Below are 25,912 nucleotides of genomic sequence, written 5' to 3'. Positions count from 1 at the left end.
GAGGAAGCCATGGGGGCTCAGACACAAGGGGGCCGGCCGTGGGGTCGCGGGACTCCCTCAACACCCGCCCACTCTCCCTGAGGCTGCCTGGTGGACGGCTCCTCCCCATGGACTGGCACAAGGCCAGCAGGAGATCACCAGGCACAGTGTTTGGCAGGTCCCGACAGCTGTCCAGACCGGACACCTCAAGCCCCCGTGAGCCCCCTGACCCTACACTGTCAGGGATTGTTACTACGGCCTCAGTGGCCCCCACCCTCCCACTGCCAGTTCCTGTGGGAGCTGCGTCCCAGGTACAGGCGGGGTGTGCGGAGACACACGCCAGCTCATGGCTGTGTTGTTCCCCCATTGCTGTCCAGAATGCCCCGGCTACAATCTCCCCACAACGCCACAGCCTCTTGTTTCCCAGAGTCTCCTGCATGAGCTCCCAGCTATTCAGGTCGGGGTGCTCGGCCACCGGCCACTGTCACCCAGACACCCTGGCAGGTAAGGCTCGTTAGGTCCCCACTCCAACAAGCTTATTAAGGTGCAATTAGAGCCAATCTTAGATCAACTCCTGAGCAAGAGACAAATGTGAATGAGAAAGAGGCCTCAGCCCAGGTGTATACAACCTGCCCTTGGCCCGATGGGTAGCCAGGGTGAAGTGTCCACTCCAGGCAGACAGGCATATCAAGGTGTGAGGACAGATGCATCGGCTTCCTGCAGGCAGGACCACCAGTCCCCTGGGAGCCCTTCCTGCACTGTGGGACCCGACCACAGCTCCAGCTCAAAGCATGCTCAGGGCGCAGCCATCCACACAGGGTGGGGTCCACCATGGACACCCCACATTTGCCCATGAGAAACGCCTCATATCGAGGGGCTCCTGGCCTCCTCCCACGTGCATCAACCTCTAACGCATGCCTTTTTCAGCAAATAAGGAAAATTCTGACGTATGGATTCCTACAACAGCAAAGTCCAAGTATCACGCACTGGTAGGTCACGGCCAGCTCTGAGCCCATGCGCCATGCTCTGTGGCTAAGATCCCCTGAATTCCCACACCAGAGGACGGCTCCATGGCTCCTGCCCCTGAGGGCCCTCCTGCGTACCAGTCACTGGCTCCCACTGGCAGGGACGCCTTTGGCTTTCCCCAGGAGCCGTCGTACGGGAGCACGTGTGGCGCAAAAGTACTGAGACTGCCATCAGAAGCAATGCTCCAGGCACGGTGCGGCGTCTGGGGTGTGCATCTGGTGGCGCCTGCCCTGTGATCTGCCCGGGACACCAGAGTAGACGCACTGAGGGGTGGGTCTGCCAGAGACCAAGCCCCTGATGGACTCCGGGTTAACAGTCACTGCGGGTCAGGAGGGGCAGGGGGTATCCACCATGGGCAAGGTCTGCCTCACACAGCAGCCTGCCCCTCCGGTACAGGGTGTGTCCTGGGGAGGCTTCTGCCAGGCCGGGGCGGGGTTGGGGATGAGGGGTAGGAAGAGGGAGGCGAGCAATGGTCCCTCCTGGTCCTTTCTGCCCTCGGATTCTGAGTATCTTTCCAAGCAGGATGGGACTCACCACCGCTGCACATGTGCTCCTTTCCTGGGGAGGTGACATGGCCTGGCTGTGTCCCCACCCAAATCTCATCTTGAATTGTAGTTCCCATAATCCCCATATGTTGTGGGCGGGACCTAGCAGGAGGTCATTCAACCATGGGGGCGGTTCCCCCATCCTGTTCCCATGATAGGGACTGAATTGTCACAAAAGCTGATGGTTTTAAGGGGCTTTGAAAACCCTGGGCCCCTCACTCAGCACTTCTCCTTTCTGCTGCCATGTGAAGAAGGACGTGTTTGCTTCCACTTCTGCCATGACTGTAAGTTTCCTAAGGCCTCCCCAGCCCCTGCTGAACTGTGAGTCCATTAAACCCTTTTCCTTTATAAATGACCCAGTCTCAGGTACACCTTTATTAGTGTTGGGGACCAGCCTCAACACCACCCGTAGGGTACCCAAAGTCCAGTGGTGACAAAGGAATGAGAAGAGTTCATAAAGGTGGGGCTGGGCACAGTGGCTCATGCCTGTAATCCCAGCACTTTGGGAGGCCGAGGCGGGCGGTTCATGAGGTCAAGAGATCGAGACCATCCTGGCTAACACGGTGAAACCCCGTCTCTACTAAAAATACAAAAAATTAGCCGGATGTGGTGGCGGGTGCCTGTAGTCCCAGCTACTTGGGAGGCTGAGGCAGGAGAATGGCATGAACCTGGTGGGTGGAGCTTGCAGTGAGCGGAGATCACGCCACTGCACTCCAGCCTGGGTAACAGAGCGAGATTCCGTCTCAAAAAAAAAAAAAAAAAAGAAAGGAAGAGTTCATAAAGGTGGGAGTCAGGAGGCCAGTTGCAAAATGGAGGCTGCGAAAGGCACCGAGGTCTGGTGTCCACACTATTTATTGAGTACAATCACTTAGATCTAAGAAGCAGACGTTCAGGGCGAAACGGTGAAAGGGAGGCAGTAGTCACAGGCGTAATCTATAGCAACAGCGGTTTAAAGGAATCTCCTTTGTGCTCAAACAGCGTATCTTTAACTTATCAGAGAGTTAGTGGGAGTGGCTTAACCAGCAGCCTGCACATCTGTCCACATTCCAGCGCTTTCTCCTTGAACACCGTGTTTACAGATAAAAGAGAGGGTCTCGCTCTGAGCATGGGAACATCATGGCAACTAGGAGGCTTTCCTCCTCAGAGGCCTCTTGTGGCTTTCCACAACTTATTGTCCTATATTTTTATGGCCAGTTTATACAGGTGCCCCACAAGCCCTTTTCCCAACAATTAGCAGTGTGAGAATGGACTAATACAGGGTGGCATCGGGAAGGACTGCAACCAGGCGGCTCCAATTCTCCTACTGTCCCGGGCACTGGGTCCAAGGTCAAGGCGTCTCCAAGGCTGGTTCCCGAGGCCTCTCCCCAGGGCTTGCAGACAGCGTCAACTCCCCGTGTCCTCATGGCGCTGTCCCTCTGTGTGTGTCTGTGTCCTCATCTTGTCTTCTTACAAGGACACCAATCAGCTTGGATCAGGGCCCACCCAGAGCCCTGATGGCCTCTTTTAACCTGATGACCTCTGTAGGGGCTCCATCTCCAAATCCAGTCCCACTCTGAGGTGCTGGGGTTAAGGCTGCAACATGAGAATTTGGGGGGATGTAATTCAGCCACAACAGCCGTGAGGAAGGGGAGACGTCCAGCACTTGGCCGGGTCTCAGACACAGGCCCCAGGCTCCTCTGAGGCCCAGCTTCCTCTCGAAAGATGGCGCATGGTCTTGCACCTCTCGGTGGCCTCCTGCCCACTGCGGGAGGTGGGATGAGCCCAGAGCCCACAAGAACCTTCTCAAACAGGGGAGGGCACTTGGATCTTGTGTAGAACTCATTCCATTTACAGATGAAAAAACAGAGGCCAAACAAGCGGCTCCTTGGGCAGCCCAAGGAACCTGGTGCTCCTGTCAGACCCCAGCCGGCCAGGGAGTCCGGGCTGTGCCTGGCCCCTCGCCGGTGTCCATCGGCAGGTTCCTGGCCCTGGCCTTCTCCAGTCCTGCAGCTCCTTGCGTTCACACCAGCTGCCCCTTCCCTGCAGCAGGGACCACCAAGCCCAGCAGCAGGTCACCTGTCCCACCCGCTCTGGCTCCACACTCCAAAAGCCAGGAGAGCGCGACCAGTCCACCTGCTGACCTCCAGCTCCGCAGGCTCCTTCCCAATGCCCTCAGGCCAGGAAGCTCAGACAGGAAGCTCCAGGAAATCCTCTCAAAGGGGCCATTGGGCATGCTGGCCTCAAGGCAGAGGCTCTGCCAAGCCTGGCTGCCCTGGGCTTGGGAGACACAGCTCAGAGTGTGGAAAAATGAATGGGGGTGTGGTGTGGCCTCAAGGAACAGAGGCCCAGTCGGGGGAAGGTGCAGAAGTGTGAGCAGCAGCCCCGAGGCGGCGAGGTCTGCACCAGGTGGGCTCTGCAGGCACTTGGGGGCTCGGCTTTCCCATCCCCCAGCCTGATGGGCGTCACGGAACCAATGACGCAGCTTATGTGGAACACTCGTGTTCCCGCCGGGAGTCTGGCTTTGTGGTCCATCCCAGGCAGAAGCTGCCCACGTGACCACCCCAGTAACAAACCTGGGCAGGAGGGGGGCGTGGTGGCGCACACCTGTAGTCCCAGCCACTCGGGAGGTGGAGGCAAAAAGATCGCTTCAGCCCAGGAGGTCAAGGCTGTGGTGAGCTGGCTGCACCACTGCACGTCAGCCTGGATGACTGAGACCTTGTCTCTACAAAAGAAAAAAGAAAAGACTGGGCGCGGAGTCTCACGCCTGTAATCCCAGCACCTTGGGAGGCTGAGAGGGCAGGATCGCTTGAGCCCAGGGAGTGCAAGACCACCCTGAGCAACATAGTGAGACTCCGTCTCTATGACAAATACGAAAATTAGCTGGGTGTGGTGGTGCACACCTGTAGACCCAGCCACTTAAGAGGGTGAGGTGGGAGGACCTCTTGAGCTCAGGAAGTCAAGGCTGCAGTGAGCCACGATCGCACGACTGCACTCCAGCCTGGATGACACGAGACCTTGTCTCACAAAAAAAAAAAAAAAAAAAAAAACAGAAAAAGGAAAAAGAAAACCCTGGGCAGAGTCGTGAATGAGCTCCCTGGCAGCATCACCCCAGCTCCCTGCCAAATGAATTGCAGCCTGTATGACCCCACCTCCAACTCCTAGGTGCTCACTGGAGAACTGAAAACATGTCTCCCCCCAAAATGTCTAGACACACGTTCACGGCAGCAAGACTCGCAACAGCCACAAAGTGGAAACAACCCGAGTGTCCGCAGGGCTGCCTGTGGCTGAGCTCACGTGGCTGGTCACACAGGGCGTGAGCTGCGTCCTGGGCACGCACGATGGGCCACGTGGCAGGAGGAACAGGACAACGTGGCCCCCCAGACAGCCCGGGGAGCGCAGCCCTGGAGCCAGGGTGCCCGGAGCAGAACAGCCCCTACGATGCGTGAGGCCCGTGGCGCGTGCAGAAGTCTGTCTTTGTGCACGATCAGGCCTAGTAAAATGCTTCCTGGAGGTGAGTTTGCTGAAACATAAGCACCTCTAGCCATTAGACAGAGGGTGGGGGGAACAAAAAGGAAAAACAACAACAAAAAAACTCAAAAAACAAAGAGCGCCTCCAGCTCCATCGAGGTCTGTGGAATAGACAGTGTCATCGTGAGCACTGTACTCACAGCGGGCAGCACAGGAGCCCAGAGTGGCTGGGGGGCTGCGTGGAGGAGGCCGAGTCCCCTGTCCTACCACCAGCTCCCGTGGCACCCAGGGCAGGTGCACGATGCACCAGCCTCACTCCCCAGCAGCACAGCGTGGCAGGGGTGAGGGAAGGGGAGCAGGCAGAAGGGCCCCAGTGCAGAGGAGAGTGACGCCTGCCCTCCCTCCGTAGGGAGTTGCCCCTGAGCCACAGAGACGGCGTTAGGGAAGCTACGCGGGGGCCTCCTGATCAGGCCGCACAGACAGCTGACCCCGAGAGTGTAGGTACAGGGTGCCGGGAGCCAGCCCACAGCCACAGATGGAGCTGGCTAAGGGGTCCTAAACCAGCAGGCCCCCCATGGCATCTGGAGGAGGCTGGAGCGGGGGCTCCCAGGAACCAGAGGCCGGACCCTGTGGGAAGGGACGCCCCCAGGCCGTTCATCTGGTTCTGCAACTGTGGAGGCTCCCAAGCACCTGGGGTCCTGTCCTCATCCCAGCCCTCTGACGGCAGGCCAGAGACCCCTTGTGTGTCTCGGGAACCTCGGGTCAGCCAGCCCACCTCCCACTGAGAAGCTTCCACCAAGCCTGGAAGGCATCACCAAAGCCCAGGGAGCTCCCCGCATCCTGGAATCCACGCAAGGGCAGCCAGGTCTGTGAGGATGTTGAACCAGCACTTGCGGAGCACAGCACGGTCCCCAGAAACACACTCAACACCCTGCTTCCGTGTCCAAGCCAGCCAGCTCACTCGCTGAAAAACAAATCCTAAAGGAGGGCGGCGAGAGCAGCCAGGAAGAACATGTGGGTTCAGGGAGGCTCCTGGAGGGCCTGAGTCTTCGGGGACGTCTCCAAATCTCACAGCACCCAGTGTGCCCAGCAAGCAAAGGCACGAAAGGGTTCCAGCGAGAGCTGGAGCCTGTCCCTCTGCACCACCAAGAGCTGGAGTCTGTCTGTCTGCACCGCCAAGAGCTGGAGTCTGTCCATCTGCACTGGCCGAGAAACCCTTTCCTCTCACTTAGCATGTGTCACGCCTGCCTCAAGAGAAACCACAGCACTTATTCCTGCTCCCAAAGGTAGGGGCCAGGCCCTCCCACATATCCCATTGATGCTCTGCCAGGCTGTTTCTGGGACGTTCTGTGCTCCCAAGGTTCCGCCTGGGTTCAGAGAAATTTCAGGGGAAGCGAGGTGGGGTTTCAAAGAACAGAACAGCTTTGTTCTCCTGCCGACTAAGCCGTATAGGGACCACAGAGAGGAGGGAGGACTCCACGCACCTTCACCTCCAGGCCATAGGGCTGGGGGCATGGAAAGCATGGCCTGTGAGGGGCTTCTGAGGCCGGCCACCCTCAGTCCCCTGAGCCAGCAAACTCCTCAGCGTCCCAGTGCGTGGAGACAGATGCACACACAGGCCCCGCAGCACTGCTGTTAACAGAGAAAACCCAGAACCACCTACACATCCCCCAGCACAACCACCCCACGGGGTACCCTCCTCAGCTCCAGGAGGCAGGAACAGGCACCGCGCAAGCAGGCGACAGCAGGAGTCACAACGCTGTGCTCTGAGTCAGGCCTGGGTCCAAGCACTTTACGCAATTTACCTATTCAACTCTGGCAACCTCAGGGCAGCTGTTAGGATTGCCCTCCTGTTTTACAGAGAAGTAAACTGAAGCACTGAGAGGTTCTGCCACTGGCACTGGGTCACGCAGCCCCCAAGCAGCCAAGCTGAGTCAATACATCCCCACTCAGAGGTGAGGCCACCCAGGCCTACGCCCTGATGTGCTGTGCAGGCTCTGCCGAGCCACGCCCGGGACTCCAGGTCCCTGTCCACATGAAAGCCCCATGCCTCACACCCGCACTCCGCCCCTTCCCTCACACCCACACTCCGCCCCGCCCCTCACTCCCACACTCCGCCCCGCCCCTCACACCCGCACTCCGCCCCGCCCCTCACTCCCGCACTCCGCCCCGCCCCTCACACCCGCACTCCGCCCCGTCCCTCACTCCCACACTCCAGCCCGCGCCTCACTCCCGCACTCCGGCCCGTCCCTCACTCCCGCACTCCGCCCCGCCCTTCACACCCGCACTCCGCCCCGCCCCTCACTCCCGCACTCCGCCCCGCCCCTCACACCCGCACTCCGCCCCGTCCCTCACTCCCGCACTCCGCCCCGTCCCTCACTCCCGCACTCCGCCCCGCCCCTCACTCCCGCACTCCGCCCCGCCCCTCACACCCGCACTCCGCCCCGCCCCTCACACCCGCACTCCGCCCCGCCCCTCACTCCCGCACTCCGCCCCGCGCCTCACTCCCGCACTCCGCCCCGCCCCTCACTCCCGCACTCCGCCCCGCCCCTCACACCCGCACTCCGCCCCGCCCCTCACACCCGCACTCCGCCCCGCCCCTCACACCCGCACTCCGCCCCGCCCCTCACACCCGCACTCCGCCCCGCCCCTCACACCCGCACTCCGCCCCGCGTCTCACACCCGCACTCCGCCCCGTCCCTCACACCCGCACTCCGCCCCGCCCCTCACTCCCGCACTCCGCCCGCGCCTCACACCCACATTCCGGCCCGCGCCTCACACCCACACTCCGCTCCGCCCATCACATCCGCACTCCGCCCCGCCCCTAACTCCCGCACTCCGCCCGCGCCTCACACCCACATTCCGGCCCGCGTCTCACACCCACACTCCGCCCCGCCCCTCACACCCGCACTCCGCCCCGCGTCTCACACCCGCACTCTGCCCTGCGTCTCACACCCGCACTCCGGCCCGCCCCTCACACCCGCACTCCGGCCCGCCCCTCACACCCGCACTCCGCCCCGCGCCTCACACCCTCACTCCGCCCCGTCCCTCACACCCGCACTCCGCCCCGCCCCTCACACCCGCACTCCGCCCCGCGTCTCACACCTGCACTCCGGCCCGCCCCTCACACCCGTACTCCGCCCCGCGCCTCACACCCTCACTCCGCCCCGTCCCTCACACCCGCACTCCGCCCCGCCCCTCACACCCGCACTCCGCCCCGCGTCTCACACCTGCACTCCGGCCCGCCCCTCACACCCGCACTCCGGCCCGCGTCTCACACCCGCACTCCGCCCCGCGTCTCACACCCGTACTCCGCCCCGAGTCTCACACCCACACTCCGCCCCGTGTCTCACACCCGTACTCCACCCCGAGTCTCACACCCACACTCTGCCCCATCCCTCACTCCGGCCCGCCCCTCACACCCGCACTCCGCCCCGCCCCTCACACCCGCACTCCGCCCCGCCCCTCACACCCACACTCCGCCCCGCCCCTCACACCCGCACTCCGCCCCGCGTCTCACACCCGCACTCCGCCCCATCCCTCACACCCGCACTCCGCCCCGCGTCTCACACCCGCACTCCGCCCCATCCCTCACACCCGCACTCCGCCCCGCGTCTCACACCCGTACTCCACCCCGAGTCTCACACCCACACTCTGCCCCATCCCTCACTCCGGCCCGTCCCTCACTCCCACACTCTGCTCTGTGCCGGCTGCTGGAGCCAACACCTTACCTGTGTGGTTTGAAAACTGGACAGAGTTTACCGCGTCGATCTCAAATCCCAAAACCTGCAAGACAGAGAAGGAACAGGTAGGCATAAGAGAGCCAGGTCTGGGGTTCCACGAACCCCAGCAGGCGCTGACTCAGAAGAGGGGAGTAAATGAGCCCCGGCCGGCATGGGGCCCCCAGGTGCAGGCCGGAGGGCCGACGTGTCAGAGCAGGAGGCTCTCCCCAAGTCACAGGTGACATTGGCACGTCCAGGGCCTCGAATGTCTGGAGCTGGGTTTCCCTCTCTGGGGAGCAACCAGCGCGGGAGGGCATCGCCCGGCCCACAGCACCTCCATGGAGAAGCACTTCATGCATCATTCCAGAAATCGCACCCAACAAAAGCCCTCAGTAAGACTAATAAACTAAACAATAAAACGAATACCCGTCTGTCCAGACACTGAACAGAGGCTGCGAGGCTGTCTCTGCTGCGAAAACGTGGGCGTCTACCCCACCCCTTGGAGGAAGCCAGGCCAAGGGCCCCGTGGGCAGCACACATGGCTGAAAAGCCTGAGTGAGAGACAGGGAGTGGGTTCGTGAGGACAGAGAGGGAGGGAAAGGGTGAGGGTTCCAGACAAATGGAGAGGGAGGACAGAACCCACGGAGCGGTGGCCTCCTTCCCATATCTCCAGGGGCCAAGACCGGCCTCCACTAGTTTGGGGGGCCATCCCCACCCTCTCCCGTGCACCAGGAATGCCCCAAACCCTCTCTTCCTGCTGCATCCGGACAGCCAATCACCCTTGAGTTCCACCTTCCCGTTCAAAGCCAGTGTGTCAGCACTAGGAGAGCGGCTGTTTCCAGGGAGGGGCTTCCGGGGCTTCTCAAATTTGTTTCTTCACTGGGTGGGGTTTGCTTTGTGATAAAGAGTTGAGCTATCTGCTTAGGATTTGTATTCACCAAGGTCTTTCTCTGAAGTTGGCATTATCACTAAACTAAGGAAACACGTTAACAGTCTTACTAATCTAAAAAGTTAAAATTAGCACTTTGCGGCCAGGTACAGTGGCTCATGCCTGTAATCCCAGGACTTTAGGAGGCCGAGGTAGGAGTACAGCTTGAGGTCAGGAGTTCAAGACCAGCCTGGGCAACGTGGCAAAAACCCTGTCTCTAAAAAAAAATAGGGAAATTAGCCGGGCATGGTGGCACATGCCTGTAGTCCCAGCTACTCGGAAGGCTGAGGTGGGAGGATCACTGAGCCCAGGAGGTGGAGGCTGCAGTGAGCCGTGATGGCACCACTGCACTCTAGCCTGGGTAACAGAGTGAGGCCCTATCTCAAAAAACATAAAAATAAACATAAAAAATAAAATTGGCACTTTGCAAATGCACTAGCCCAAATCCACAGCCTCTATATACAGATGGCTTGCAGTATTTCCAATCCTTTAAAATTCTAACCGACTGTGAGGAAACAGATATTAAGCAACTATGACACAAATCCTGAAAATCCTGCCAAAATATTCTGCTCCACTGCTTCTGGGTGTGTAGATAATTAATCCTTTGGGGCTGGCAAACGTATCCGAGAATGAAGTCGCTATTTTCTGCTTTTAAATGAGAGCACGAGCGAGCTGAGCCTCTGGGCTGGCGTCTCCACTTCACACACCCCATCAAAATCAGCCTATTCATCAGCATTGCAAGCTGGTCTGGATGCTTCCAGAGTCTACCCATCCAACTTCATGTGCAAGACAAAGCCAGACTCAGAAGACGACAATGCATGGCGGGGCGGGGTGCCGAGGTCCAGGACAGGAGCCTGGGACCCCAGAGAAAGGGGTCTCCCGCTGTTACACTCGTCCTTCAGCTGGAACCCATCCCTCTGTGCGGACCGTGCCTCTGGAACTGGCATCTCTGTAGAGCAGTGGCGCCCTCCCAGGCACCGCCAGGAGGTACCAAGAGTGGGAAACTGAAGCCTGCGAAGAGAATGGGCTTCTGCCAGCAGCACTCTTCTTCCCTGGGGGCTCTTCTCCCCGCAGAGGCAGCGGTAGTGACCGTCCCTTCCCATAGCAGCAGCAGAATCCGCTTTGGGGCTTTCCCACCACCGGCAGAATTCCTCATCACATGCCCCCACAGACCGCCAGCACCCGCCAGCTGGCAGATACCCGCCTTCCCAGCTCCAAGTTCTAAAGAGCCCAGCAATTCTCTCGTATCCCAGGGTCAGCTGTGTGGAGCCGATGCTGGCAGGGTCTCCTCCACGACACCTGTGTTCCCTTTTTGCCTTCTCTGTTTTCTCAATACCTGGCTGAACAACAGCCTCCACAATTGTTGCTCTGGTTTCTGTTTCTGGACTGGACCCTGCCTGATACACCTCATCTTTCCCCACCTCCCAGGGAGCCAAGGACAGACTGGTTCTTGGCCCAAGGTTCAGCACAGCAGGCAGCTGGGCTCTCCACAACGCTCCCCTCCCGCCCGGAGCGTGGGCCCCAGTTCCGTCTCCTCCACAGACATCACAGGAAGCGCCTTCAACAGGGACAGGCCGGTGCTCTGTGAGCAGCCCTGCCGACTGATGGGACCAGCTTGGGATCCCCGTTAGGGACAGCATCGCTGGTCTGTGTATGTGAATCACCTTATTTTACAGTAAACCCTGTCCCTACAATGGCCTATGGGGCTCTTCGGTGTCAGAATTCTAATAATGACCTTCAGGGGCCCCGCTCACCCTCAGGCAACCCCCTGAGTGTAGGTGAAACCTGTCAGTGTAATGAGATCTCTCTTCATGAGGATCTTCTTATCCAGGAGAGTCTAAGTGAATGACATGAGCCCTTCAAAAGCAGGGTTTTCTCAGGCTGATGGGCAGAAGGAAAGATCAGAGACTGGAAGTTAAAGAAGGACTCAACGACTGTTGCTGGCTTTGAAGATGGATTGGGTCACATGATTGCCAGATGCAATAGTGTAGGTCAGCTTTACATACACTCATTATTAAAAACAGTCATGTGGCCAGGCACGGTGGCTCACACCTGTGATTGCAGCACTTTGAGAGGCCGAGACTAGAGGACTGATCACTTAAGGCCAGGAGTTCAAGACTAGCCTGAGCAACATAGCATGATTCCATCTCTATTTAAAAAAAAAAAAATTGAGTCATAAAGCTTACAATTATGTAAATTATATTATTATTATTTTTTGAGACAGGGTCTCACTCTGTCACCCAGGCTAGAGTGCAGTGGTGCCATCACGGCTCACTGCAGCCTCCACCTCCTGTGCAGTGGCACAGTCATAGCTCACTACAGCCTTGAATTCCTGGGATCAAGGGATCCACCATCTTCAGCCTCCTGAGTAGCTAGGACTACAGGTGCGTGCTGCCACACCTGGCTCATTTTTATATTTTTTTGTTGAGACAGAGTCTCACTATGTTGCCCAGGCTGGTCCTGAACTCCTAAGCTCAATTAATTATCCTCCCTTGGCTTCCCAAAGTGCTGGGACTACAGGTACCAGCCACTGCACCCAGACTACATAAATTATATTAAAAGCAAACTTAATATTCTAGCCTCACTACTTCCTAGTTTACTAGCAATTTACCCCATCTGTTGTCTACTGAGCTCTTGGTGTCTGTTGAGTCTACAGTGAGGAACGCTACATGATGGCGGCTGCTGCGCAGCTCTTTCCTAAGCAGGCTGGTAGCTTACCTTCAGCCATAGTGGCAGTGTTCACACCACGGAGTTTGGCAATACATACTCTAAATCAGACACGAGGGCTGGGCACGGTGGCCCACACCTGTAATCCCAGCAGAACATACTCTAAATCAGTCATGAGGGCCGGGCTCACGCCTGTAATCCCAGCAGAACATACTCTAAATCAGACATGAGGGCCGGGCTCACGCCTGTAATCCCAGCAGAACATACTTTAAATCAGACATGAGGGCCGGGCTCACGCCTGTAATCCCAGCAGAACATACTCTAAATCAGATATGAGGGCTGGGCACGGTGGCTCACGCCTGTAATCCCAGCAGAACATACTCTACATCAGGTATGTGGGCCAGGCACGGTGGCTCACACCTGCAGTCCCAGCACTTTGGGAGGCTGAGGCAGGAGGATCACCTGAGGTCAGGAGTTCGAGACCAGCCTGGCCAACATGGCAAAACCCCGTCTCTACTAAAAATACAAAAATTAGCTGGGCATGGTGGTGCATGCCTGTAATCCCAGCTACTCAGGAGGCTGAGGCAGGAGAATCGCTTGAACCTGGGAGGCGGAGGTTACGGTGAGCTGAGATCACACCACTGCACTCCGGCCTGGGTGACAGAGAGAGACTCCATCTCAAAAAAAATTCAAATCAAATCAAATCACTCAGTTAGGTATGAGCAAGACTCTCTGATGTCCATACCTGCTGTGAGGGTCCACTGAGGCCTGTGGACTACTGCGTCATCCCCCTTCCTGGGATGGTCTTATCAGACCACCATGCTACTGTTTTTGTTTTCGTTTTGTTGTTTTTTTTTTTTTTTTAGACAAGATCTCACTCTGCTGCCCAGGCTGGAGTCCAGTGGCACAATCTCAGCTCGCTGCAACCTCTGCCTCCTGGGCTCAAGAGATTCTCCTGCCTCCCGAGTAGCTGGGACTACAGGCATGTTTCACCATGCGTGGCTAATTTATTTTTTATTTTTTGTAGAGATGGGGTCTCACTATATTGCCCAGGCTGGTCTTGAACTCCTGGGCTCAAGCGATCCTCCCACCTCAGTCTCCCAAAGTGCTGCGATTACAAGGCGTGAGCCATCATGCCTGGCCTGTGCTACAGTTCTGCTCCGAGCTCCCCTCAATGTGCATTCCCCAGCCCCACCTCCAGATGTACCCCTCTAAACACAGCCCTTGAGGGTCTGCTGTGTCCACAGGATGAAGCCCAGACCCCCGAAGCGTCCCACTGCCACAGCTGATGCCCCTGGCTGCTGGGTCGCCCACCACCCTGTGAACTCCTCACTAGGCTGCAGAGCCCTGGGCACCTTCTGAGCCCCCGAAAGCTCTGAAACCCCTGTGCCTGGCCAGCTCCCCTCTCTCAATTCAGACTGTCCTCCTTTTAGCCTCCAAGACCCTGCTGCAACTGTGCCTACGTGGCCTCCGCCACAGCACACGAAGAACGAGGGTTCTTCAGGATTGGGGCTCCCTGCCAGGCCTGGTCAAAGTCCCTGGTCTCTGGCAAACCCACTGCTGCCACAGAACAGCCTGGGTGTCTCCGCCGAACAGTCTGAAGGACAAGCTTCTGCTCAGCCTCTACCGCAAGGCGTAAGTCCGCTCCAGCCACCTGGGAAGGACCAGCGGGCTAAAAGGCCACTACCTAAAGGGAACAAGTGCCAAGCACACAGGGGAGCCAGGGTGGGAAAACCCGCGGGGCCCGCAGCCAGGGGGTGGGAAGAGGGGGGCTGGGCTTTGCACCCTCATCTGTGCGAGGTATTGGGGTCCCTCACCTGCTGGAGTGCGCCCTGTCTGCTGCCGGGAGAGAAAGCCGGTCAGATGCCTACACTCTGCCCTGGGGCGTCAAAATAATCCCAGCAGAGTCTAGGCCAGTGGGATGGCTTGGAAAGGGCTCCAACGTCCTCACGGGAACTTCCGGCGGTTGGGGGGTTGGGGGGCCACAGCAGCAATCGCTGGGGCGGGGGAAGGGCTTTCAACCTCGTTAGTCATCTGGTCCAGCCACAAGAGCAGCAGCAGCTGAACCACTGCCGAGGAGCTCTCAGACTCCCTTCTCCCTGCTGCCCACAACACGAGCTCATCCTCTGCCAGGCGCAGCCCCCAGTCCTCCTCCCTCCGCCGGGCCCGTCCTGTGAGCAACCCTCCTCCTGCCCACGTGCGGCAGTGGCTGCCTCGGGCTCCTCCCAGGGCCCACGTGCGCGCCGTAGCGGCAGCATCCCACCCTGCTCACAGTAAGGCAGACGGCGAGACACAGCGAGACACTACGTGAGCGCGGCGGCTCAGCTGATCCTCCTCCTCCCAGGAGGCAGAGTGACTCAGAACGGCAGGAGTGGGGGAAGCTCTGGAACATTCCAGCGCAGCTCCTCCATCCCAGCCTGACCACCCAAGTTCCAGGCGTTCCGGGGAGAGCCGGGTGAGTGCTGCACAGCAGAAGAACCCTCCCTGTAGCTTGTTTTGCAGAGACCTCTGACCACTTTAGGAAATCAGAATGAGGACAGAGGATGGGAGAGATCACGTGACTGCTTCACCCTGATCAACCCGGGGCCCGAGCACCCCATGTCCCTCCCACTGTCAGTCACTGGTCAGTCCTACAATCCAGGTCAACCATGTCCTTCGTCCTACAAACTCCAAGGGGAATTTCTGGTAGAAATGGCCCTGAGCCCCACCCAGAGCAGTCTCCCCTCATCCTTCACCCACCCATGACTCAGTCTTCACAGCTCCAGGGCCCATCACCTGGGCCCCCAGAGCACACGGACACCCAGCCCTGTACTTCCAGGTTCACAGTGCCGCACAGGGACCGTGCACTGGCTGGTCAGGGGCTGCCGGGTGCTGGGCTCACTGCAAAGTGCTAAGGGAAGGCAGAGGTCATGGCTGGGCTCAGAAGTGCCCAGATGGCCAGACAGCTGGGGGCTGAGTCCAGGGACTGCCAAAGCAACATTCCTGACCCAATATGGGCTCCCTGGTGTGACCTCAGGCCCTGTCCACCCCCACAGCATGCAGCAAAAATGCCACCTTATTCTAGCTCCAAAGTTGGCTCCACAGGGCCTCACACCTGCTGCACCTTCCTCCTGGAGGCCGTTCCTCCCTGTGCCCTGGCCGGCAGAGCTCCACCTAGTGCTGGCTCCCTTCCGCCCCTTGGAACTCGCTCCCACGCACAGCAACTGGCCCTTGGGGTTAGCCAAACCTGTGTGCACCGCAGTTTCCTTGTTTAGCTGTCCTAGGGCGACCACATTCCCAGTGGCTTGGCAACTGTCACAGGTAAGGAGATGGGACAAGAGGCTGAGCAGGGCTACCCACCTGCTTCAGGAATGGGGAAAGCTGCCAAGAGAAGTGGCCAAGGACAGGGACAGGGACTGGCAGGCTTGTCTTGGCCACAGAACCCTTTAAAACGGAGACCCCGGCCGGGCGCGGTGGCTCAAGCCTGTAATCCCAGCACTTTGGGAGGCCGAGACGGGCGGATCACGAGGTCAGGAGATCGAAACCATCCTGGCTAACACGGTGAAACCCCGTCTCTATTAAGAAATACAAAAAACTAGCCGGGTGAGGTGGCGGGCGCCTGTAGTCCCAGCTACTCCGGAGGCTGAGGCCGGAGAATGGCGTGAACCCGGGAGGCGGAGCTTGCAGTGAGCTGAGATCCGGCCACTGCACTCCAGCCTGGGCGACAGAGGGAGACTCCGTCTCAAAAAACAAAAAAACAAAAAAACAAAAAAAAACGGAGACCCCATGCAGAGCCGGGGAATAGACGGGCACAGGGCGGCTGCTCTGTGGGCAGGAAGGGAGGCGCTGCCAGCCCCTCCTCGGCGGATCGCACGGTTTTTTGCTCAGCCCATCTCTGACAACTCCTTTCTTCCTTTCTCCTTGAGAAGTTCCCTCTGTTCTTATTCCTCGGTGTCACTCACTCTGTGAACTGGGCGCGCATGATTCCATTTCAAAAGCTCTGTGTGGGTGTGCACCCGCAGACACCAAGGCCAAGAAGCCACAAAGCCAGTCAGCAGCCCCAGTGTCCCTGAAGCTGCCCGCTCTGCAGATCCGCCCCTCCCTTTCCAGAGAATGCCAGTCACGCCAAGCCTCCAAAGAAGGGGGAAGTCACTCACAGGAAAGATGGGGGGTCGGCCAACACTGGGGCCTGCAGAGCAACATACTGCACACACACATGTGCACACATGCTTCCCATGACACACACATGCATGCCCAGACGTGCACATATCCCCCATACACATATGCATCCCACATGCACACATACCATGTATGCACATGCACACCATGTACACACATGCACACCATGTACACACACCATGTACACACCATGTGCACACACCATGTGCACACACGCACACCATGTGCACACAAGCACACCCACATACACACCATGTACACATAGGCACACCCACACACGTATACCCATACACACACACCATGTACACAAACGCACACCCACATACACACACCCTGTACACACACACACACCTACACACAAGCACACCCACATACACACACCATGTACACACAAGCACACCCACATACACACCATGTGCACACAAGCACACCCACATACACACACCATGTACACACAAGCACACCCACATACACACCATGTACACACAAGCACACCCACATACACACCATGTGCACACAAGCACACTCACATACACACACCACGTACACACACACCATGTACACATAAGGACACCCACATACACACCATGTACACACAAGCACACCCACATACCATGTGCACACAAGCACACCCACATACACACACCATGTGCACACACACCATGTACACACAAGCACACCCACATACACACACCATGTGCACACACACCATGTACACACAAGCACACCCACATACACACCATGTACACACCATGTACACACAAGCACACCCACATACACACCATGTACACACACATACCATGTACACACACACCATGTACACACAAGCATACCCACATACACACCATGTACACACAAGCACACCCACATACACACCATGTACACACGCACACACCATGTACACACATGCACACCCACATACATACACCATGTACACACATGCACACCCACACACAATGTACACACATGCACACCATGTACACACATGCACAACCACATACACACACATATGCACCGATGTGAGCTAGAGCCAGAGGCAAGAGGGAAAAATAGATCAGAAAATGGGACCAATAGGCTGGGTGCAGTGGCTCATGCCTGTAATCCCAACACTTTGGGAGGCTGAGGCGAGTGGATCGCCTGAGGTCAGGAGTTCAAGACCAGCCTGGCCAACATGGTGAAACCCTGTGTCTACCAAAATACAAAAACTGGCTGGGCACAGTGGCTCATGCCTGTAATCCTAGCATTTTGGGAGGCTGAGGTGGCCGGATCACAAGGTCAGGAGATCGAGACCATCCTGGCTAACACAGTGAAAACCCGTCTCTACTAAAAATACAAAAAAATTAGCTGGGCATGGTGGCGGGCGCCTGTAGTCTCAGCTACTCGGGAGGCTGAGGCAGGAGAATGGCGTGAACCTGGGGGGCGGAGCTTGCAGTGAGCCGAGATCACGCCACTGCACTCCAACCTGAGTGACAGAGCAAGACTCTGTCTCAAAAAAAAAAAAAAAAAAAAAAAAAGACAAAATACAAAAATTAGCCTGGCGTGGTGGAGCCCGCCTGTAGTCCCAGCTACTCGAGAGGCTAAGGCAGGAGAATGGCAAGCACCCGGGAAGTGGAGGCTGCAGTGAGCTGAGATCACGCCACTGCACTCCAGCCTGGGTGACAGAGTGAGACGCGGTCTCAAAAAAAAAAAAAAAAAAAAAAGGAGGAGAAAAGGAAAATGGGACCGGTAAGTTCCTGTTTTTCTCCATGACAGCCAAACAGGAATAACAGAAACCTCAGTCCCAAACTAAGAGAGTCAGAAAAGCAAGAAACTAGCCAAAATTTTGTTCCTTCTTGGAAAAAGAGTAAAGAAAAAGAAGAAATACCAGAAAAAAACACCTGTTTCCTGGATTGGGACACATTCTGGCTCAGACTCAGGGATTGGCAGAGGCCAGAGAGAGAGAGAGAGAGAGAGAGAGAATCTCAACTAGATGGGAGGAAAGCCAGCTGTCCAGCGTGGCCCGGAGAGCACGTGGGAACGTTCCAAGGACACTCAGAAGCATCTCCAACCTGCAGCATCAGCATCACCTCTAGGGAAGTTAGCGAGGGCCACTCGAGGCAGGAAGGAGGCACACTTCAGTGCTGGCTCTTTTTTTTTTCTTTTCTTTTCTTTTTGAGGCTTAGTCTTGCTCTGTCACCTGGGCTGGAGTGCAGTGGTACAATCTCGGCTCACTGCATCCTCCACCTCCCGGGTTTAAGCATTTCTCCTTCCTCACCGGCTCCCCCCTCCCCGACCCCCGAGTAGATGGGATTACAGTAGTGTGCCACCACGCCCAGCTATTTTTTGTATTTTTAGTAGAGACGGGGTTTCACCATGTTGGCCAGGCTGGTCTCGAACTCCTGACCTCAGATGACCCACCCACCTCAGCCTCCCAAAGTGCTGGGATTACAGGCATGAGCCACCGTGCCTGGCCCAACGATGGCCTTTTTGTGCTGTTTGCAAATGCAAGTCACCTTGAAAAATGTTAAGGCAAAAATGATGCCTTTTAAAAGGCAGGGTGGTACTCTTCCAGGATCTTACCAGTGCAGTTCTCAAGAAACAGAAGGCTCTTTCTATCCTAGGAGTTCTAAGAAAAAACGTAAAGGTTTTTCAAAACACTAGATTTTTGTTTTGTTTTGTTCTTGTTGTTGTTGTTTTTTTTTTTTTGAGACGGAGTCTTGCTCTGTCCGCCAGGCTGGAGTGCAGTGGTGTGATCTCAGCTCACTGCAAGCTCCACCTCCCAGGTTCACATCATTCTCCTGCCTCAGCCTCCCGAGTAGCTGGGACTACAGGCGCCCGCCACCACGCCTGGCTGATTTTTTGTATTTTTAGTAGAGATGGGGTTTCACCATGTTAGCCAGACTGGTTTCAATCTCCTGACCTTGTGATCTGCCTGCCTCAGCCTCCCAAAGTGCTGGGATTACAGGCGTGAGCCACCGCGCCCGGCCAACACCAGGCGTTTTAACCATGTCCCCAAGAGAACCCCCAGCGATGACACATCTCTGAAGAAGAGGCCACCTTGCAGAGCAGGGGATTTGTTTTTTCTTTTTCTTTTTTGAGGCAGGGTCTACCTAGTGCATCGGTATTCTCTGTCAACTTTCTGGTTAAAAATACATTGTATTTCCATACACGTTTATTTTTTATTTTTTATTTTTATTTTTTTTTTTGAGACAGGGTCTCACTCTGTCACCCAGGCTGGAGTGCAGTGGCACCATCACAGGTCACTGCATCCTCCACCTCCCAGGCTCAGGTGATCCTCCCACTTCAGCTTCCCAAGTAGGTGGGACTACAGATGTGAGTCACATAGCCAGCTTTTTTTTTCTTGCAGAGATGGAGTCTTGCTGTGTTGCCCAGGCTGGTCTCAAACTCCCGGGCTCAAGTGATCCACCCACCTCGGCCTCTGAAAGCACTGGGATCATAAGTGTGAGCCACCGCACCTGGGCTTGGGGATTCTTTTTTTCTTTTTTGAGACGGAGTCTCGCTCTGTCGCCCAGGCTGGAGTGCAGTGGCCAGATCTCAGCTCACTGCAAGCTCCGCCTCCCGGGTTTACGCCATTCTCCTGCCTCAGCCTCCCGAGTAGCTGGGACTACAGGCGCCTGCGACCTCGCCCGGCTAGTTTTTTGTATTTTTTAGTAGAGACGGGGTTTCACCGGGTTAGCCAGGATGGTCTCGATCTCCTGACCTTGTGATCCACCCGTCTCGGCCTCCCAAAGTGCTGGGATTACAGGCTTGAGCCACTGCGCCCGGCCGGGGATTCTTAAATATTCGAGGATAGAAATTAGCTCCTGACTTGAGGGCCCTCAAGCAACCCCCTTGGGACCCCATCGTGCGTCTCTGGGAGCCCAGGATAACTCGCTGCTCGCGTCCAGGAGCTGCTAAAGTGCTGAGGTCCCAAAGCTCTGCAACTTCTACTCCTGTCCGTAGAAGCGGGGCCCAGTAAGCAGGTGGGACCCTCGACCCCTGCCACAGCTACTTTTGCCAACGTCACTCAGCAGGTAGGAGTCAGAGCAGGTGCTGACATCCAGGGTTCCAGGGCAGGGAGCCCCCTGCTTCTTCCTGTGGGGTGTCTGAGCCACAGTCCGCCTGCCAGCAGGCATGGCATTGAGGCCCTGGACGGAGCCCGCCACCTCACAGCATCTTGTGGTGGGGGCTGCAGGGAGTCCCATGGTCTTGCCTTCTGGTCTCTGCAATGTGGTATTTAAATGGGTCTTGAGCTAAGGCCCCAAGTTAGATTGACAAAGCCATGGAATTGAATCATTTAATGCCTGAGGTCTACGACCTCCTCCCTAGGAGCGGCCCTATGAGAGCACACGTGCACTGTGGTCCTGCAGCACGGGGGTCACTTATGTCTGAGGCGTCAGTGCCTGGTGCCTGGCCTCAGCTGCTCCAGACGCTGACAGATGAAGGACACGGATGTCACCCAGCCAGCGGGAGCCACTACCTCTCCACCTGGACGGGACGCACAGGATCAGGACAAGCTTGCCTCTCCCCACAGGGCAGCTACTGGCCTTCGATGTACTCAGGACAATCTCTGCACAGCCCAGTTTGGAGACTCATGGCTGTGCTGCTCCCCTCGTTTCCAAAAACGACAGCTTGACATCATCAACTTCTGGGCCTTTAATTCACCCCTTGATTTGTGCCACTTTCAAATTTCTCTGAAGGCTCCTACTGGAAGGAAGGCTCTTTCCAGACTGAATGCTGGACCCTCGAAGGGTATGTTTAACTGAAACCTGCGAAGGGGATTCTATTTGGAAAAAGGATATTTGGGTTGGGCGCGGTGGCTCACACCTGTAATCCCAGCACTTTGGGAGGCTGAGGCGGGCAGATTACCTGAGGTCAGGAGCTCAAGACCAGCCTGGCCAACATGGTGAAACCCCATCTCTACTAAAAAGAAATACAGAAAAATTAGTCAGGCGTTGTGGCACATACTTGTAATCCCAGCTGCTCAGGAGGCTGAGGCAGGAGAATTGCTTGTACCTGGAAGGGGGAGGTTGCAGTGAGCCGAGATTGCACCACTGCACTTCAGCCTGAGCGACGGAGCGAGACCCTAGTCTCAAAAACAAACAAAACAAAAAATGAAAGAAAGAAAAAGAAAAAGGATCTTTGCAGATGTAAGATTCCAAGGTGAGATCACACCAGATGATCCGGGTGGGCCTGAATCCCACGTCAAGTGTGCTTTTCAGAGAGCACACGGGGCGGAGGCCACGTGAGGACAGAGACAGAGACTGGAGTGATTTGGCTGTAAGCCCCAGAAGCCTGGGGCCACCAAGAGCCGGAGGAGGCCGGGAAGGACCCTCATATGGAGGGAGCATGGCCCTGCCCACACCCTGCTCTCAGACTTCTGGCCCCCAGACTATGAGAGGTGAATTTCTGCTACAGCGAGCCACCTGGTTATGGCAGTCCGGGCAAACTCCTACATGATCCTAAGGCTGCCTACGGTATTTTCACTCCAGCAAACTCATACATAACCCTACGGCTGTGTACCTTAAGGTTATGGAAGCAATAGGACAAAGGGGGTTGGGAAGCTGCCCTGAGGGCCCGGGATCTCCCCCACGCAGTGAGGCCCTATAGAAACACGTGAGCTGCTGAACTGATGAGCCGGGAAGGCTTTCCACACATACACACCCAGGGCTCCAAAGAGCCAAACCTCCCAGCCCTAGAAGAGCCTGAGGTTTCCCACACCCAAGAGGAAACAGTCCTACCAATGTGGAAGGGCAGCCACTCGTTCCCTCCACTCCTTCCTGCCTAGAATCCAAGCCAGAGCAGCGGGGAAGTGCCCCACCCCAAGGCGCATCCCATGGCCTGTCCTTGGGCAGGTCTATGCTTGACTCAGGCATCCCCCCGATTCCTCTCCATGCACCCCCAGACCTCGAGCCTGTCAATCTGCAAACCCAAATCATGCTGCCTGACACACTGCACCTCCTGCCAGCACTGGTCATGCCAACACGTTCCCTCCTTAAGTTCTCTGCCACTAAAATGAACCTTGGGCTTAGGCCCAGAAACAAAATCCAAACACAGGCTCAAGGTTTTGCTCTGCCCAGGGAGGGAGGCTGCCTCCTGGCTGCAAAGCGACACACGGAGAGGACCTGGCAGAAAGTGGCTGGGGAGAATAGCCCTGAAGTCCAGACGTGCAGATGGTCCAGTCGTGACAAACCTGTGCTACACTCACAGGGAATCAGTGGGAGCTCCCTGGCAATGGGCATACCCCGAGTCTGGCATGAAGGGCACAAGGAGCCCTGGTGCTATCTTGTAAACAGGTATTGTGCCTAGTTTGCAAGTGAGACTCTGGAAGGCTCAGAAACCAGGGCCAGATCCCTCAGCTGGAATTCCAAGATGAGGAGACACCTGCTTTGAGGTGGGACCCCCAGACACCTGGGTCAGTCCCCATAAGGAGCCTCTCCAGCCACCCTGCTACATGCCACACCCCTGAGGCATTCTCCAGTCTCATTCCAAGTAGCATTGAGGCAAATCTCTGGGGCTCAGCCAGAGGCTCTGTTCTGCCGGTTTCTAAGTTTTCTTTCCCTACATTCAGCCATGTGAACAAGGCTTTGGAGTCCTAAGCCATACGATGATGATCAAAATCAAGAACAAACTCTTGCAAGAGCAGCTCTAGACTTTGGGGACGCTTCCCCTTGGAACTGCGGCTGGAAGCGGCAAACGCCAGCCCCAAGGCCACCTCCAGGCTCTGTCTCCCAGTCCCTCCTGTGCCCACTAAGGCTGGTCCAGGCTGGTTGGGTTGCGGCCATCTCAGCCCCTCCCTCATCGTATTGTTTCTCCTTGTCCAGCCAGCATTGGACGTCGGGGTATGGGAGCAAAACGCCTGCATGGAACCCTGTGGAGCCCACAGGTAAGGACGCCGGGCACTGGGGAGACCCCAGGTAGGAAGAGCAGCACCATCCTTACGAGGCTCCACCTGAGGTGAGCAATCAGAGGACACCCCTCCCTTGAGTCACTGGGAGTTAGAAAACAAGGGACATTGCTGGGGTATCCCGAGTGAGTCAAAGAAGGAAACAGTTTGCTCAGTGAAGTAGGAGGTGGACGGAAGGAGGGACGGGACAGACGTTGCAGGACCTGCACACTTCTGCGAAGACAGCGGATGCTGTCCTTAGAGACCCTTGGTTCCACACTCCCTGGCTGTCCCCGCTTTAGGGACCCTGCACCTTTCTTCCCAAGCCCAGTCCTACTTCTGACTCTGCCCAAGCAATCCACCAGCCTGTGGTGACCTCCCCGACCCGCCTCAAGCTAGGAGTGGCCCACAGCAGTGCTTAATAGCCAGGGCCACAGAAGCTGTGCACCCTGACTATCCCAGGCAGGGTCTGCCAGCAGCTGGCTGGAAAACGGGCTCAAGTGAGACCGCCTGTGAAGCACCGCACCCTGCCCAACAGGACCTCCACTTCACTCCGGACTTGAACCCCCTACCTTTCCACACTCAACTCTGCTCGGTTCTCCTGGGGGCATGCCTAGGTCAGCCCTCAGATTCCACCGAAGCTCTGCTCCCCTCTTCCTGCCTTCCTCCCAGGTTAGCCCGCACCGCAGGCCCCAGCGTGCCCAAGTGGCCCTTCTTTACATCCCGCGGGGCCCAGCACACGGACCGGGCATACCTGCTCCCATCCCCAAGGACCAGGCGATAGGTGGGCAGCATGGGCGAGCCACCACCCTGCAGGGCACCCCCAGCCCTCCTGCTGACTCGACAAGGCCAGGAAGTGCCCGTCGTCCTGGTTCTGCCTCGGCTCTGCGTGACACCCATGCCACTGCACCCAGGCCACTTAGCTGCAACCAGGAAGCCGTGGGCTAACGCGTTTTAAAAAGTGGCTCCCTAAAGCCGATCCGCACAGTCCCGAACTGTTTTCTGGGGCTTTTCCTCGTCAGAGCAAACACCTGCAGGGATGCCGCTCTGCCAGAGGGTGCAAGGCAGTCCCTGCCCCACCATCTTCCCTTTGGCCACCTCCTGGCGTGGTCAGGCCAAGAGTGGAGTCCACCCTCGTGGGCACCGTGACCTCACTCGGCGTCTTCCTCCCTCTTCCCGACCTCCTGACCCACAGGGGCCCAGCAGGTGAGCGCGCTACCGCCTCGAGCTCCACGGCCGCCTCTGCGTTCCAGCGGGGCAAGGTCCCGGCTCGCGTGGCTGCTCCGGGACTCCTCGGGGCTCTGCGGCATTTCTTCGCCTCCGGGAGCCTCACCTCCCCCCCGCCCCCGCGGCAGTCGGCCCGATCGGCGGGAAGGGGCGAGGACGAGCGGCTGCGCCACAGCCGGTGCACAGGGCTCCCTCCTACCCGTGCACCCCGACGCCGGACACTTCCCACCCGCAGGGGCCCCCAGAGCGCTCAGCCCTCCGCTTCCGCCCCCGCAAGCCAAGCAGAGCGGGCGACCCATCCCGCGCCTGTCTCCCGGGCGCCAGGGCCAGGCTCTGCCCGCAGCTCCCAAGCCTCCCTCGGGTAACTGAGGCTCGTCTCGGGCAGCCCCGCCAAGGTCACGGGCTCGGGTTACGTAAGCCCGGGCTGCGGGCGGATGCGTACCTGCAGCGGGAACGTGGCCGCCCGGTTGCCCACGTAGCCGCGGACGACGTGGCTCTGTATGGAGAGCACCCGGCACTCCTCCTCCATGCCGGGCCTGGCCGCGGCGGCGCGGGGCCGAGGCGGGGGCACGGTCTCCGCCGCTCGCTCAGGCTCCGGCTCGGCTCGGTTCGGGCTCGGGCTCCGACCCCTGCTTCCCTCGGCTCCGACTCCGGCTCTGGCGTGCGACGGCCTCGGTCGGCGCAGACGCCTCCTTCTGACCTCAGCTGGCGGCTCCGAACCCGCGAGTTCCGCGCGGCGCCGGGGACGGGCCGAGGGCGGGCCGGGGCGGGGACAGCCGGGCAGGCTCCGCCCCTGGGCTGGGAGGAAGCGAAACCCGACCCCGGCCGCGCCGCCACGCCAGGTGGCCCCCGCCACTCTGCCGCCGGAAACGCTGGGTTTGCACTGTCATTCCACCGGGAGAGGGCTCTGGAGCGCCGTTCGTTCGTTCATTCAGTCAACACGCGTGCTCCGCTCCAGCCCTGCGCCCCGCGCCCAGCCGCGCGCAGGGGAGACTCGAAGGCCCGGGCGCCACGCCCCTGACCTCCGGGCGCGACATTCTCACCACCCGGAGAACCACGAGAGGGCACGCGGGCGTGGGAAGAGTGCCGAGGCGCGGAAGTGACCCCAGACCCCGGATCCCCAAGGGAACCACGCTCTCAATTGCCTGCAGGGTCCGGAGCCCGCATCCAATCCACGTCCCCTCCCACGGGCCGCGGGAGCTGACAAACACGGGGCCGATGGGACCCAGTCTCCCCCCCACCGGCCTGGGGTGGCGGGCTTCTCCGGGGCGCCCCAGACCCTTGCGGACCCTGAGTACCCCCTCCGGTGGCCCGGCCTGCAGAGGCGCCCAGCCCCCGGCCACATGCC

At 58.1% G+C, this 25,912-nt stretch overlaps 1 protein-coding gene and 1 long non-coding RNA gene across 2 annotated transcripts in view; both read right to left on the bottom strand.

Annotated features, from left to right (window-relative positions):
• Window positions 1-25,306, bottom strand: part of LOC105472558 (pyridoxal kinase) — a 43,435-nt gene extending 18,129 nt beyond the window's left edge. The window contains exons 1-2 of the mRNA XM_011725928.3: window positions 25,007-25,306; window positions 8,729-8,783 (exon numbers count right to left, since the gene is read on the bottom strand). Of these exons, the coding sequence (XP_011724230.1) occupies window positions 8,729-8,783; window positions 25,007-25,093 (142 nt within the window). The 5' untranslated portion in view covers window positions 25,094-25,306. The remainder of the gene's footprint in view (window positions 1-8,728; window positions 8,784-25,006) is intronic.
• Window positions 2-7,071, bottom strand: LOC105472557 (uncharacterized). The gene has a single exon (XR_011622866.1). It is a non-coding gene; the product is annotated as an uncharacterized lncRNA (long non-coding RNA).
• Window positions 25,307-25,912: the final 606 nt, after the last annotated feature.

The sequence above is a fragment of the Macaca nemestrina genome, chromosome 4 (genome assembly GCF_043159975.1).
Source record: "Macaca nemestrina isolate mMacNem1 chromosome 4, mMacNem.hap1, whole genome shotgun sequence".
Taxonomy (NCBI): Eukaryota; Metazoa; Chordata; class Mammalia; order Primates; family Cercopithecidae; genus Macaca; species Macaca nemestrina.
The sequence above is the reverse complement of the archived record's forward strand: the minus strand, read 5'-3'. Positions and strand labels throughout refer to the sequence as shown.